General features: G+C 40.5%; 2 protein-coding genes across 4 annotated transcripts in view; one reads left to right on the top strand and one right to left on the bottom strand.

Moving 5' to 3' along the window:
- The window catches only part of TUT4 (terminal uridylyl transferase 4), a 35,746-nt gene extending 25,065 nt beyond the window's left edge, over positions 1-10,681 (top strand). For both annotated transcript variants that reach the window (XM_083447940.1, XM_083447941.1), the window contains 11 exons: positions 558-671; positions 2,214-2,291; positions 3,186-3,363; positions 3,558-3,605; positions 3,690-3,772; positions 4,636-4,751; positions 5,675-5,835; positions 6,337-6,437; positions 7,670-8,210; positions 9,351-9,533; positions 10,178-10,681. In XM_083447940.1, the coding sequence (XP_083304066.1) occupies positions 558-671; positions 2,214-2,291; positions 3,186-3,363; positions 3,558-3,605; positions 3,690-3,772; positions 4,636-4,751; positions 5,675-5,835; positions 6,337-6,437; positions 7,670-8,210; positions 9,351-9,533; positions 10,178-10,269 (1,695 nt within the window). In that variant the 3' untranslated portion in view covers positions 10,270-10,681. The remainder of the gene's footprint in view (positions 1-557; positions 672-2,213; positions 2,292-3,185; positions 3,364-3,557; positions 3,606-3,689; positions 3,773-4,635; positions 4,752-5,674; positions 5,836-6,336; positions 6,438-7,669; positions 8,211-9,350; positions 9,534-10,177) is intronic.
- An 807-nt stretch (positions 10,682-11,488) lies between these two features.
- PRPF38A (pre-mRNA processing factor 38A) lies at positions 11,489-16,065 on the bottom strand. Of its 2 annotated transcripts, none has more exons than XM_083447944.1 (10): positions 15,808-16,065; positions 14,957-15,116; positions 14,440-14,561; positions 13,981-14,066; positions 13,457-13,567; positions 12,997-13,109; positions 12,872-12,898; positions 12,690-12,787; positions 12,281-12,332; positions 11,489-12,012 (listed from the first exon to the last, which is right to left on the bottom strand). In XM_083447944.1, the coding sequence occupies exons 1-10, from the start codon at positions 15,935-15,937 to the stop codon at positions 11,970-11,972; spliced, it is 942 nt and encodes a 313-aa protein (XP_083304070.1). In that variant the 5' UTR covers positions 15,938-16,065; the 3' UTR covers positions 11,489-11,969. The 2 variants fall into 2 exon arrangements, with proteins under 2 accessions (XP_083304070.1, XP_083304071.1); XM_083447945.1 differs by having other exon boundaries at positions 12,281-12,329.
- Between the last annotated feature and the right edge of the window lie 47 nt (positions 16,066-16,112).

Genomic DNA, 16,112 nt, shown 5'->3' with positions numbered 1-16,112 from the left:
CTGGGACCGAGCAACGGGAGCGCACCCCGCCGCGGGGATTCGAACCGCCGACCTTTCGATCGGCAAGCCCTAGGCGCTGAGGCCTTTACCCACAGCGCCACCCACGTCCCAGATAAATTAGTGTAAATTAGTAAATTAGTGTAAATAAGTAAATTAGTGCCCCATTAATCCAAATGAAATCCATAGTTACCAGAATCTAAAGCTGTACTTTAATCCGTAGTAGGATTTTTTCTTTACCTTTTTCCTTGAAGAGCAGACATACATGCCATATATGATATTTGAACTCTGATGAGTTTCAAAAGTGGTTTCTAATATAACATGGGTACTGCTGCTTTAGAAGCATGTCCACTGTCATCAGGGGCATGTGAAAGTAGTCACACAAATGAGCGCTTTCAGAAATAGAATCCTTGTACCTGTTTGACTTAGGTTATGTTTTAGTGCATGCCAGAGGCTGACAATATCATTTTCAGAAATGGCAGCATCGCAAAATACTTCTTTTCATTTTTCATTGTTATATCTTGTTAAATGCTCACTATATTCAAAATGTATTTGACCAGCGCTGTGATATTGGAGATGCATCCAGAGGAAGTCTGTCTTCATATGCCTATATCCTAATGGTGTTATACTTCTTACAACAGAGAGATCCACCAGTAATCCCAGTTCTTCAAGAGGTAGGTTTTCAGGAAAATGTGCTTTGGATGATTGGCTAGAGAGTTATGTTTCTTTTCGGTTCATTTTGTATGTGAGGCCAGTTTTGACTCTTGTTTTTCTGGAGAGTTTTTGAAGTTGCAACTGCATATCTCCCATGCCACTTCATGGGTTCTGTCTTATCACACTGAGCCACTCTTCCAGCTTCCTCACACATCACAGGATTCCACTGCAGAAGGAATTAATGTGCTCCTCAATATTTGTTTAAAAGCAGCATACATAATAATTGCACACAAGAGATTGTTTTGCTTTTCAGATGTGAAATATATGTGTGGGCAATTATTGCATTTGATGCTGTGCCTTGAGTAGCATATTAATTCTAACAGAGAAGTGCTTTTTCTGTCAGAACTTTTATTACCTGTGAAACTGTTATAAATGAGGAAAAATGTGAGCATTCTCAAGCAAAGTAGTGCAGGAAATGTTCTTTATCTTGATTATTTTTAAAAGTTAAAAATGGTAAGCTATTGATTTGAACCCTTAACCAAATTGAGGTGTCACAAACAGGTTTAGTGCAAGTCTCCTTTTGAGCATATATGGACTGCATTCCTATCACCACTAAGTAATGTAATAATCATTTGACTCCCTGCCCCCACTCCCACAATCTGGCATTTCAGGTCAAGGAAGGCATGTGTCCCAGCATTGTTTCAAAACTACCGTATTTTTCGCCCTATAGGACGCACCGTCCCATAAGGCGCACCTAGTTTTTTGGGGGGGAAATAAAGGGAAAAAATTATTTTCCCCCCCCAGGCGCGGGGTTGGGGAAGCTCGAGCTTCCCTCGACCCCAGCCCCCAAACAGGCAGCTCTCTGCAAGCCGTGGGAGCCCAGCGCTGGCTCCCGCTGCTTGCGGAGAGGTCCGCGAAGCTTGGACGCGCTGAGCTCAGCGCGCGCAGGCTTCAGCATGCAGGCAGCTCTCCGCAAGCAGCGGGAGCGCTCCCGCTGCTTGCGGAGAGGTCCGCGAAGCCTGGACGCGCTGAGCTCAGCGCGCGCAGGCTTCAGCATGCAGGCAGCTCTCCGCAAGCAGCGGGAGCGCTCCCGCTGCTTGCGGAGAGGTCCGCGAAGCCTGGACGCGCTGAGCTCAGCGCGCGCAGGCTTCAGCATGCAGGCAGCTCTCCGCAAGCAGTGGGAGCACTCCCGCTGCTTGCGGAGAGGTCCGCGAAGCCTGGACGCGCTGAGCTCAGCGCGCGCAGGCTTCAGCATGCAGGCAACTCTCTGCAAGCAGCGGGAGCGCTCCCGCTGCTTGCGGAGAGGTCCGCGAAGCCTGCATTCGCCCCATAGGATGCACGCACATTTCCCCTTCATTTTTGGAGGGGGAAAAGTGCGTCCTATAGGGCGAAAAATACGGTAACTGTTAATGGTTTACAAATACATCCATCTGGGCCCTAGTAACATTTTCTGTGATATTTTCATCCTTTTCAAAAGAGAGAATACTTTCTGATTTTGGATTTGTTCATTACCCCCTCCTCCCCCACCCCATTTTCTGCCTTTATTCTTCATGATGTTTTAGATATTTGATGGACAACAGATCCCTCAGAGAATGGTTGATGGGTGGAATGCTTTCTTCTTTGATGATACCGAAGAACTGGTAATGTTCTAATTCTGGAATAGTAATTGAGTTCTTAGGTGTAGTAGTATTATATCACAAGTACACATACATGCTTAATTATTTTTTTTATAAGAGCACCAGCAATATATTTGGCATTGCACAAATGAAAAACGAAACACCTTTCTGCAGAATCTGTTGGACAAGGGAAGGGTAAAGAAGTGAAGAGCTGAAAGTCTCAGAAGTACAAAATTAGATAGTGGCAGCAAGAGCTTTAAAAAGTTATAGAATTAGCATTTTGGCAACTGTTAAACAGGAAATGTGCCACTTTGGTTTTTGGTTACAGAAATAGCACAGGGCTATTTTTATTGCCAATCCCAGCATTCATCTTCAGCAAAACTATTTGTAAGACTCTTCTACAAACAAATTTAACTTGCTGTACCCAGCTCATGTGTTCTGGTTTTCATAGACATCTGTTTGCTACTGAGAATACGATGCTTGACTAGACATGTCTGTGGTCTGATCCAGCAAGGTTTTTCTTATGCTCTCATGCCTATTTACTCCTGATGATCACTAGTAAGCAAGATGCTCAGTCAGCATATAGTGCAAAATGGAAGTGGGCTAGTCTGTACTACCATTTAGGTTGAATTTCTCTTTTCAATGCTTCTTATATCCAGTGAATTATCTGCCTCTGCAATGAGCACATTAAGAGAGGAAGTAGCCTTACCTGAACATGCACAGGTAGAGAGTTTCCTATGAATGTAAAAGATACTTTTATTCCTTTTCCCTGCTACCACATAGATGTACATTCAGGACGGCCCAGCTTTGCAATACATAGATGCCACATACTTCACAATGTGTTACTTTGGAACCATCCCAAAGTTAAAAGTATTATGTTCACAATAAAGTACTTTATCTGCTATAACTTTTATACAGAAAAACCGTTTACCTTCTCTTGGGAAAAACACAGAATCACTGGGAGAACTCTGGTTAGGGTTACTGCGATTTTACACTGAAGAGTTTGACTTCAAAGAATATGTCATCAGCATTCGTCAGAAGAAGCTGTTAACCACATTTGAGAAACAGTGGACGTCCAAATGCATCGCCATTGAAGGTACTTATGGAATATCTAACATAAAGGATATATTCCCCTGAAAGAAGTTCTCACTTATAAGTGAACTTCTATTAATGTTAATGAAAATGGTACTTGCCTGTCTTACACCAGCAGTATTTGTTAACAGCAAAATTAAGTGCTGTTGGAATTTTTCCCCCTGCTCCTTTAATACTGTTTTTATTTCTTCTGTTCAGATCCTTTTGACTTGAATCATAACCTGGGTGCAGGAGTATCCAGAAAAAGTAAGACTTGAAAAATGTTCTACTCAGTGTTAATAAATTTCTAAAGTGACACTTCCTTAATTGCTTTTTTCTCTCCTTTCACAGTGACCAATTTCATAATGAAGGCATTAATCAATGGGAGAAAATTATTTGGTACTCCTTTCTATCCGGTGCTGGGAAGAGAAGCTGTAAGTTTTCTTATATTGTAACTTGTACTTTTCTGCTGTGGTCACAAAGCACCTTTATTGCAGTTCTATGGGTCCTTTCGAGTACATGTAATTTAATTTCATAATTGGTTTAGTGATCTTGGTCATAATTGTTAATCAGTAGGACTGAAAACTCAAGGCTTAACAGTTAGGTCTTAACAGAACCCTAAAATATCAAGTTGGTTCTTTTATTTCCAAGATATATTACTTACATTTTGTGTATGTTTGTATTGGTGTTGAACAAACAACAGGAGGATATGAGAACTCCCACTTTTAGGACTGTGTTTAACACAGTTTCTCACAGCTTATCTTGCATAAACATGCAAGCATACACTGAATGTCTTACTCTTGGGCTCAGTTCTAATGAACTGTTGCTCCTCCTTTCCTCCCTCTCTGTCCTTCTTCCAGACACTTGAATTTCAAGTCATGTACCTCAGACAAATAGCTAAAACTCATGCATTCAAACCCAGGCTGCTAGTTGAGAATAGTGTAGAGTAAATGCTATCTTAGTTCCTCGTGACCACAATGATTAGGTTTTGCAAAACTTGAAAGTTTCTATTTAGTTGGTTTGTTAGGTAAAATACATTGCTTGTTTCACTTACTTTGTATTTCTTGGAAAAATAAGGCTATAAAAAACCCTGTCTGGTATTATTACAAATATATTTTACATGACTGTAAATATGAAAATATCAACCTTGTCTTTTGTCTTTTCTTCTTTATGAATGCCTTACTTAGTAAGATATGTGACTGCTGTTTCTCCCTCCCCCCCCCCCCGTTCCCCATTTATCTTCAAAGAAAGTGAATACAGAGAGCTTGTAGGTAATAGCTTGTTTTCCCCCTTGTAGGAGTACTTTTTCAACTCTAAAGTATTGACTGATGGAGAACTGGCACCCAACGACAGGTGCTGCCGTGTCTGTGGCAAAATTGGTCATTACATGAAGGACTGCCCCAAAAAAAGGAGGTTGGGAAAATAAACACATGGCTAGTTTAAATTTTTTTATGCTGAATGCAAGAGAAGAGGAGAAAATAATTTTGTTTGCCTCAAGGAATGCACCTTATTCTTTTAATTTTTCTTTCAAAAACTGTTTTTAAGAAAATCACTTTATCTTTCCAATGAAGGAACTCTTAACTAGACAGAGGAGTTGGTGTAAAACAGTGCTAAGTATTTTAGTGAATTACTTACCACTTGTGTATTTTTTCCTGTGTTTTCATGAACAATACCATAAATGTTTTGTGCTTTGAAGGGTAAGTGCAGTGGCTACTTGCCTATGATAGAGCAAAGGGTATGGGAGGAACCATGTGTGGCAATTCAGAGCTGAGGTTAGCTTGAGGGACCCTTTGGGTAGGCTTTGGATGAAATTGCAGCAAACAGTACATCTCAGCTTTCCTCAGCTTACTGAGCAGTACAAACTTCCTTTGCACCATGCAAAAGGGTTGGATTAGGCCCTTCTGACCTGCACTGGATTCTGACTGCCAAATGACACCTGCATCACTTTCCTTTTCTGCCCACTGCTTAGGTAGGTGGAAGACCCTATGATGGGATCTCACAGTGGCAGCTAACAAAAAGACCAGAAACATAGCTTTCTGGGTTCTGGGCTAAGCCAGCCAGAAATCCATTGCAACCCAAGCCAGCCCTGGGCCATCAGGGGCAGTGTGTGCTCCAGCTTCAGACAGGTGCAACCATTATCCTGCCCCCCACCTTCTGCCCAGCTGGAACGTGCAGCGGCTCTGTAAAGCCACCGCCATGTTTTGGGTGATGCGATTCCCAGTTTTTTGTCCACACAGGGACATTGAAATGAATCTTAAGGCTTTGGCTGCCTTTTTGAAAGTCACACAGCTTCAAGGATACTTTTAAGAAATGCTTGCATACCTGTCCCCATTTAGAGTGAAGAAAAAGGAGAATGAGAGAGATGACGAAAAGGAAGTCAAGGAGGAAGACAGAGAGACTAGAGAAAAGAGATGTTTTATCTGTGGCGATGTGGGACACGTTCGAAGGGATTGTCCGGAATTTAAACAGTCAAGACAAAGAAGCAACGGTGCTCTTGGTAATGGAGCTTACTTCTGAGTAGATATGCATAGCACTACACTGTTTGTCCTTTATTCCAGCCTTGCTACCCATGGTCCAGCCAGTGGAATTGTTTGCATTCCTGCTGACTGATGCAGGATTTGCCTCCTATTCTTTAACTCTCTGGTTTTCAGCTGGTGGGTTGAGACACATTAGTGGGTCATAGCCTGATCCAAGGTGGGTCATAACAGGCGCAACACCACCATATGGTAAAATATTAAGAAATGGGTCTCAAAATGCATGTTTGGGTTAAAAGTGGGTCCTTGGTCTGAAAAGGTTGAAGATACCTGCTCTAACCCTATTCACAGGAGCCAATATTGCCTCCCTTGGACCTCTCTGGCAGAGGACATAGTTGCAATAGGTGCAGCAAATAAAGTTTTGGCTGCATAAATAATTTTGTCTGCACATATCATTGCTTTGGACCACAGCCTATTGGTTTCTTAATCTGTATTAAACACATTCTTTGCACTTTATCACTTAGGGACTCAGTTAGTCCGAAGCCTTGTAAACTCTCAGCAAGTAACTGGATCAATTCAACAGCAAGTGGAAAGACCCTTACGTGCTAGACAGACATCAGAATGTGTAAGTTTCCTTTGATTCAGTATTTCTGAATTAAATTTAATATAAGAAATCAATTTCAATTGTGTAAGTAATATAACAATAATGCTTGTGAAGTGTACTGCTGTAAAAAGGCCTCTATAGAGTTCAGAAGTACAGATTCTTGCATATTTAAGGATTGAGGCAACAATTTAGAGCAAATGGAAGAGCCAATGAATTAAGATGCTATTGGTGACTGAAAATTAGTAGGATATTTTTAAAGTTACATGTTTTATTCCAGTGAGGGTTCAAGTGACTGTTTATCAGTGGCAGGGCTTGTTCTACAGAATGATTTTGTTCTTGCTTTAATAAGCTGATATAGGAACAAGATCTTTGACCACACACAGTCCCTTTGTATGACCAAGGAAACAAGCTAGGAAATTAACCATAATTTCTGGTTTTATGAACCGGCAAACTATGGTTAAGAGCTTTGGAACAAGTCAAAATATAAAGCCAACTTCAAACTATATCTTAGATTGTTCTGAAGTTTGTAACCATAGTTCCCTGATTCAGATGAACTGTAAAATTGAAGTTACAGGTAGGTAGCCGTGTTGGTCTGCCGTAGTTGAAACAAAATAAAAAAATTCCTTCCAGTAGCACCTTAGAGACCAACTAAGTTTGTTATTGGTATGCACACGAAAGCTCATACCAATAACAAACTTAGTTGGTCTCTAAGGTGCTACTGGAAGGAATTTTTTTATTTTGTTAAATTGATGTTAATGAAAATGTCCTGGATTGTTTGCTCCCCCAATGAAGTGAAGAACAAACAGCAAAGCTTGTTCATGTTTCATATATTAAGTTAAGGTCATCTGAACTCTGCGAGTGAATATGGTGAATCTGCTGTCAATTAAACCTTATACTTTAATTCAGGCTTCCTCAAACTCGGCCCTCCAGATGTTTTTGGCCTACAACTCCCATGATCCCTAGCTAGCAGGACCAGTGGTCAGGGATGATGGGAATTGTAGTCTCAAAACATCTGGAGGGCCGAGGTTGAGGAAGCCTGCTTTAACTGAACTTGCAGTCATGAAGAATTTAGTTCTTCATAAAAAGTCCTCACAATGGATAGTCCAGCCCTATCTCAACTCAAAGACAGTAGTTTAGTAAACCTAGAGCTCAAGAGACTCCGTTGTGAAGACTTTTTAGCATTAAGTGCTTAAATGGAACACTTAACTAACTCATGAACTAATACAAACTACATCCTTTTTTCCCCTTTCCAGTCTGATTCGCGTCAGTCATCTTACTCTCCACAGCCTCAGCAATTTACTCAGAATTCCTCTCCACCAACCTCCATTAACCAGACTCAGCCACAACCAATATCCCAGTCTAAGCATGCTCTGCAGCCCCAGCAAGGGGCACAACCACCCCACCAGGTCCAGCTGCCTTTGTTTAACTTTCCCCAATCTCCCCCAGGTCAGTATGCCACCTTGCCTAACCTGGGACTATTTCAGATGCACCCTCACCACCACCACCACCATCACCACCACCACCAAATCCAACTTCCTAACACCTCGTGGCCTGTTATTCACTCTGCACCGGGTAATCCTCCTCACGCGGCAAATGTTCCTTTTTCTGTGAGGGCTGGCAGTAGCAGCAGCCCGCCCAATAACCCGAGCAGCGTAAGCCTGAATGATCCCAGTATCATCTTTGCACAGCCTGCTGCCAGGCCTGTAGGAATCCCCAGCAGTACTCATGAGGGACACTGGCACAACCCTGTGACTCTAAGCTCACTGGTGAACAATGGCACGGTGGGGAACTCAGGTAACTCTCCTCTCTTGTCTCCTGTTTTGTACAAAAACTGTTTCTTTGCTTAACGTTTCTGAACCTGTTCATTCTGCCTATGCTGTATATTCTGGGGTGCAGATGAGGAACCTTTTAGGAAAAAGATGAACAGCCGTGTATTTGCTTAGGCTACATAAAAAGTGGGTTGGGTTTGGAAGGCTGTTTTCATAGCATTTGACAAGTTATTTAAAGAGATAATAGTTTGAGCTTTCTGTCAAGAAACTTTGATTCAAAATCAGTCTGAACTTCAATAGGGATGGGCTTCAAAGAGTTCTGTGCATCAGCAGAAAGAACTTCTGCCCAGTTTCCTTTTGAGCTGCGTCCCCTTGTGCTGTGTTTAATACTGTGCTTCAGGAGCAGCTTGAGGTGTGTGTGTGTGTGTGTGTGTGTGTCAAAGAAAAGGACCTCAGTGTATGAGCAGAACATTAAGTACAGCCCTTTGGATCGTATCCAAGCTAATTAGAAACCCTGCACCACCTTTCCTTAAAAGATCAGTGTACTCTTCTGAGGCTCAGTCGAGCCAGGGCCAGAAACTAGCTTTCAGTGCTAGGCCCTCAAAAAATGAATGGTAATAAAAGCACCTCTGAGTAAGAGTACCTGTCCTTTACCACTGCAGATCCGCAGCTGTATCACCATCACTTAGTATAAAATGGAGCAGATTGTCTCCTATTGGTTTTATATGACTCTTTAATTTTAATTTTTAATTAAATTTATATTCCACCCTATACCCACAGGTCTTCAACTGCTTCCATATTTCTTATCCATGTATGCATATTTAAGATTGTTTCTGCATGCAGAAGGGAACTATGTATTGTAGCACCATTAGCTCTTGCAGCTCAGCAGCAATGGATACTTTTAGTCTATTCATGGCTCCTTGGGTCCAAAATCATCTTGTACAAGCAGAAAGGCACTTCCACAGGGCAGCCCTTCTAAATTCTTCTGATTTCCCTTTCCTAGTGCAGCTGCCCATATCCCATCCCATGCTGTTCCAGAGGGCCCAAAAATAAAGAGAAACATAATTTTAAAAAATACTCTTACTGCTGTGCATTTTGCTTTGCAGGTTGGTGCTTTCAAATACAGTAATCTTTTCTCTCCTTTTCATTTTTGAATGAAAACTAGATCAGGGCTTCCCAGGACAGTTTGGTAAAGCGAACCCTCCTCCTCCTCCTCCTGTTCCTTGGGACCATGGCACCCCAGCCCATTTTCCTCTCCTGCGAGGGACGTGGCCTTACAATATTTCTCCGAACTACATGCAGCAGGGAAATGCCAGCTATCCATTGAATAAACCTTTCTACCCTCAAGGTAGTATCTTCATGAAGCAACTTTCTCACCTTTCTGCTATTATTTTTATTGGTTTTGGTTTTAGTTGTTGTGATAAGAACAGGTCTCCTAGGGACAGTTGTTGTGCTAGTGCGATGTCATACTGGGCTCTCACTCGAGATCTTTTCTAGGTTGCTTGTCTATAAAAAGCTGCAGTCTTTTCTGAATTTACCGTATCTGTATAGCAACCACTTCCATTCTTTGCTATGCACTGTCTGTTCTCTGCCTGTTTAATAGGAAAAGAATTCATTGGTTTAACTAAATGTGAACCTGCTTGTGCGAGTAGATATCTCAGATACCAAGCTTTTGGGGCATCTTATGAAGCCCCTACCTTGAGGTGGAAAACCTGTGGCCCCATAACTCACATCACCCTTGATGATTGGCCATGTTGTCTGAGGGTGATGGGAGTTTGCCTCCAACAGTATCTGGAGAACCACTCTTCTTTCGCCCTTGCATTTTTTTGTTCCATCTTGATAGTCATGCCTCGGTCCACAAGTATTTCAGCCTATTTCTTTTCCATAAGCGCCCCTTTCTGCTGCTAAACTTGCAGGAATTTAAAAACTCTCGTTCAACGTAAATGTTAATTTGGATTTCTGCTAAAATAATTGTAACCTATTTTCTTTCAGCTGGCTTACTGATGCAGAACAACCAGCGGTTTTCACTTCTGTCCCAAGGACACCCACACTTGAACATGAATTTCATTCAGCAGAAAAAATGAAGTTTAATTAAGGGGATGGGAAGAAATCAGGTTCTGGATTCAAACCTTATTGCAACGTGCTTAGATAAGAGATTATTTAAAACTTTTTAACTGTATCATTTGTACATAGATATAAAATATAGTTTTTACCAGTATCACAAGAAGTGATACAAATGTCATCTATTTTATTACCCTATTTTTAAGGGGAACTGTGTTTTATTTTATCTTGATAAACTGTAAAGAGAGTTTTTAAAATTAAGTTGTTTATTTTCTATTAGCTTTATTCATACTTTGGTTCAGACTTTATATCTATTGTTCTAAAAAGAAATTAGAAAGGGATTTCATGTGTTAAAGATTGTCATTTCTTTACAGAACAATGTAGTGCCAAAAACTTTTTAAAAGGAAAAAAATAAAATTGCAAAATTAGAAATCATAAGTAGAATTTTTCATTTGTATACACAGCTGGATTCTGTTAAGCCTTTTTAAAGTACTGCAGACTAGGGTGAAATAGTATCTTGGACTCCATATACTTGGTATCTAAATATATAAACTTCACAAAGTTTTACAAGTCTTCATATAGTGTTGGTGAGCATTCATCCAAAAAAGTAAAGGAAGCTTCATGCTTGTGAAACTCAGATATTTCCCCTTTGAAATGCCTATGCAATTAGATTACTAGTCATTCCTTGCCAGCATCTGTACCCAAAGGAACATGGTCCCCAACAAAAAAAAAGTGTACGGATAACTCCTCATTTACGCAAGTGTTATGTTCCAGAGCACTGAGCATTTAAGTGAAATCGCGTATATTGGGAACGCAATTGAAAAGCCTGCAAACATCACAATCACTTGTTCCAAACCTCCTTGCTCAAACTCCAACTCGTCACCGGCCTCAAGGATCAGTGCAAAGGCTCCTGGGATTGCACTTGCAAAGGCTTATGGGCTCATAAGATACTGTTATGGGCTCATAGATACTGTTTTCACACTATTATGGCTGCTTTGCCTCTTTTCATGCCACCTCTGGGTTAACCCTCTACTGTGCCATCATTTTCATTTAATTGTTGGTTAGGGGGTGGGGGAAGATTGCCCAGAGGTGTTGTCTAGTCATACAGGGTTATACTATTGGGAGATAAGAGAAAAAAGGTGCAAGTATCTTAAATCTCAACACTGCATTCCAACCTTTTGAAAATTAAGCTCATCAGTACTTGTTGAAGCATCCTTGAATAATAATGAGTTACACAGCACATTTGTTCTGCAGCTTATTTATCAAAGATTTTAATAAAGAAGTTACAATAGTACTTTCCTACTTGCCCCACACCTGAAGCAATTCCCTACAGAATTATGTACATTTTTGAACAGCTTGTTGGCTGATAAAATTATGAGTTACATAAAAATTGTTATACAAATACTCCAAAAGCAAGACTTTCACAATAGGTTTCACAATGAATTTAAACAATTCATTGTGCCCTGCTCTTATATAGTTTTAAGCAAGTACTGGCTGTCAAAAGAATTTTTTACACAACACTTCTTTTAGGAAAGAAACATATGAACATACACTGAATGAATGTCCCCTCAAGTTAAACAAAGAATATTATGTTGTCAAAGAAAACGTTGTGAATACTAAGCGAATACAAAAATTATTAGCTGTCACAGCAGCTTCTACCCATCCTGATGCCTGATATCTACAAGAAAAGAAGTGGTGGCTCAGATTCTTGAACTCTCTAGGTTCATTCATTTCCCCGACGACTCTTCTTATGGCTCTTTTTAGATCTGAAAGAAGAACAAAAGTAACTCACTGTTCAGTTGATTCTCAGGAACAAATAAATTGAACATGTAGTGATAAATTCACCTCTGGATATTAATACAGTGATTACGATAATCACAAGAGTCCTAAAAATATCTTTCCAAGATACATACAATCTATCTTGAATTCATAGATGATACAAAAAAGTTGTTGGCGGATAATAAAACCTAGCAAGAAATCTGTAAGCAAGACCTCTTATAAAAATATCATTTAAAAATAATATGAAATATGTACCTTTCTGGGGACTTGGAATGACTTCGATGTCTATGGCTACGATGATGCCCTGCTGAGACAAAATACAAAATCTTTACTTTGATTCCATTCTCTACAGAGGATTCCTCCTGAATGTAACATCAAGTAAAGCAGAGTGGTAATAGGGGACTCAATTTTAACTTCGTTAGGGGCTTGAATCCTAGTTTCTGTGAGTAAAACTCTGCTCAAGGGTGCTCCAGAATAGTGCTGTATGTGGCACCAAGGGCAGCAATGGAAAGGAATAATTTCACTTCCATGAACAGAGCTGGAACTGAGGATCCAAGCCATCACATTATAAACAGATTGGCCCCCCGTACTGGTAAAAATGGGAAAGTAAATTAACAGATGCCAGAAAGCCACCTAAAAATCTCTGTCCCCAAAATAAAATTACCTGGAGATTTAGATCTTGATCTGTGGCGTCTTTCTCTAGATCTACTTCGGTGTCGCCTTGGGCTCTTGCTGCGATGCCTTTCCCGACGTGGTGATGGACTATAGGGACACAGGCTATTAGTGTAAAGTTCACACAATTTATTTATTTTTTAAATCAGCTTGATAATTTAGTAAATCTCCTACCTTCTCCTCTTCGGGGATCGGCTTCGCCTAACAGGGAAGGGGGGAAAAGAAATGTTACTCTGACAATAGTTTTAGGTACAGCATTAAGTTGGTTAAAAGTATTTTGCCGGCTCCAAATATGTTACCTTCTAGGAGATCTGCTTCGGCTTCTTCTGTAACGCAGAGTTGGAGATCTGCGGGGTTTGTCTAGATCCCTGTAGCCTCTTCTCCTGTGATCAGGTGAGGGAACTCGCTCCATCTGAAAATATTGTAAACAAAGCATTCTGGAAAAAAAAACCTTATGTTCAATGCAACATCTCTAAAATGAACTTTTAAAAAAGATTTTACAGAAGCACAAAGGACTCAATGCTTCTTTAAAAAAAAGTTCTAGGAATAAAGTAAAGCTTGGACAGTTTTCTGATCTTCCTTTTGTAGAACATCAGAACTGAACAATTAAGAATAAAATAACAATAGCTAAGGCCAGTTCTAAAGCTCTATAGCAATATGAGCACCATAGAAGAAATGCTTTCTTGCACTGTGTAAAGTCAATATGTCAGTACTCTTGTTATAGAAGAGGCCCTCAGGGGAGCTACACAAATGTTCAACCTTTTCGTCCTCCTCTTCCTCCTCCTCGCTGGACTCCACATCATCCATATCTTCTTCCAAAGCGCTAATTCGTGGTTCCAGTTGTTCAGCCTCTTCTAGGACATATCGTTTCTAATAATGAATGAATGAATCTTAATTTGTATCAGCCATTGGCCAAAGCAATAAAACAACAATACAATATACAAAGAATAGAAATAAAAAGTCAATTATATAAAATGCATTTTAGGGTTTTGAATCAATAGTTAAATAGTGGATCTTATTATGATTGCTCTAGCTAAAAACCTTGCAACCTTTGCTGTCACCTGCTCATGTTGAATTGTTTCTAATAATAACAACAACAACAACAACCACCAACATTTCTCAATGGAAGCAATACACATTTGGAGGACATAGGATTGAATCACAAAGGTCTTGTTTTTCCAAATTTAGACTTGGCTGCCCCCTCCAACCATTATATTCTGATGTGTAGTATTTTAGGGTTGAGTCATATTTTTATTGTTCGCATGTTACAAGCCATTACACACCTGTAGTCTAGGTAAAATGACATCACAAACTCGCTCATCATGGAGCAGTTGATCAATAAACTCATCCACGTGCATTAGTTCAAACTCTGGGGAAAAAAATTTAGAGAGCATCACTACAATATCTACAATAAAAAAATTAAAATGGGTATGGCTGAAGATCAAATAAACATTGAACAATTTAGTCCTATTTTCCAAAGAAAAACCACAGTATAAAAGGAGTAGAAATATTGCAGTTAATATTTTGTGCATACTGTGCTTCTTGGTCGCAAAAACAATAGTTCCTTATAAAGCAGATAATTTAATAAGTGTTAATTAAGACTATAACATCAAGACTCCTCCACAACATATTCCACAGATGCTATCTACATTGGTAAAATTGATTAAATACCACCCAGCTTAATGACTGCTTTGTTGATGGGCAGGAGCTGACCAGATAAATTATAAAACTGAGCCACTTACCCCCATTTCTATTTTGGCTTTTTATTTTTCGATAATCATTGTACAAAGGTTCTAGGTATTTGTAGCAATCTATAGCAGTGCCAGTCAGTCTCATGTACAATGCACCCAGCAATCTTACATACCTAAAAATTAGCAAACACAAAAATTATTTAGAATTATTATTATTCTTTCAAATAAAGTCATTGGAATACATGCTCTCAGCTCAGAATTTGAAACTATACCCAAAATGTTTCATTAATGTAACCTTCATGTGCCACATAGCAGATTCTAGGTTCAAGAAAAATTAGAGGGGTACAATGGCATCAAGATTACCTCCAAACAGGCAAAACATTTGTATCTTAGAAGAATCCTTCTGTGAGTCCTGACTAAAGAAACTTGAACAATAAGGGTAATGACTTAAGAAATGAGTAGATGTAGAGATGAGAGCCGACTAATGTGAATCTGAACACCAGGAAAGGCTTTTGCTAATAATTGGAAACCACAGCTCTACACTACTTCTCTAGCTATTTTCTCTTACTTGAAATCTTCGTTCTTTATAAATTCAACAATGATATCCTTTTCAGGCTGTATCTGCAGCATCTTCAAAGTCAAGCACAGGAATGGTGTTGGCTTGATATTTCCTCCATAAACTCCACCAGTGTATCTCAGTTCCATGGCTTTATCCACCACCAGTTCAGCTATGAAAGGAATCATATGAAAAGGCACTCAGATTCTGAAGTTAGAGCAAGACCAGTTGCTCATGTTTAAGCTGGAAGTTGTACTTTTAGTCAACTAGGAAGGCACCGGGTTTACTGTTACTAGAGAAATTGCTACCAGAAAATACTACGACGGTGATGGAACTTTAAACATGCATAGGATTTGGATTCTTAATAAGTGTTCAAATGTCTGCTGCCAGCCCAAGCTTTCGATACTTCAGGTATTACCCCAAGTGGTTCGATCACCCGATTAAAATATTAATAGGTGACTGCTTTTTTCCGGTGGATACGCATGCCCCTAAACATTTTGTGAATCTAAGTTTGGCCTCATTGAGATGCAGGCAGTATTCCAATATGAGTAGGAAAATGAGAGTACCCCTAAACATTTTAATTTTTAGGGAAAAAGCACTGATAGGCAATATAAGGGAAGCTAACTTATAACACTGGTTAGTCCGGCATCTTCTGGCCCTGGATGATGGGTGGCATACAAATGTAGCCATTGATGAAATACATAGCGTGGTTGTACAGTTTTTGTGCTCTCGTTTCACCCGCCTCTCCCCAGGTGTGTAGTTTCCAAACTGCCCCGCCAAAGTGGCAGGTATTCCCCAACTTCCCCACACGGAGTGAGCCCCTCCTCCTCCATCCCCAGCTACCCAGACGCCCTAGGCCTCACCTGTGAGGCCGAAGCACTCCTCCTTCCAATACTTGGATTCATAGATGCGAGTGCGGATGATTTTCTCCACCAGGTATTGAGGGTTAGTGCCGTGGATGCTGTGCGCGTCCTTCACTGTCCGGTTTGCCATAGCCGAAGTCCGGCCGGGCACGAACCCGTCCGCGTAGAGGCCTGGCGAGAGAGGAGAGGGAAACAGAGGAGGGGAAACAAAGGAAGTACCGGACCAGCGCACCAAGAGACGCGTTCCCCCTTTTTAACTTCCGCTTGGGGGGGTTCACTTCCTCTAGAGGCGGGCTACAGTGGTT

The sequence above is a fragment of the Podarcis tiliguerta genome, assembly GCF_965153285.1.
Source record: "Podarcis tiliguerta genome assembly, chromosome: 6".
Classification (NCBI taxonomy): Eukaryota; Metazoa; Chordata; class Lepidosauria; order Squamata; family Lacertidae; genus Podarcis; species Podarcis tiliguerta.
The sequence above is the reverse complement of the archived record's forward strand: the minus strand, read 5'-3'. Positions and strand labels throughout refer to the sequence as shown.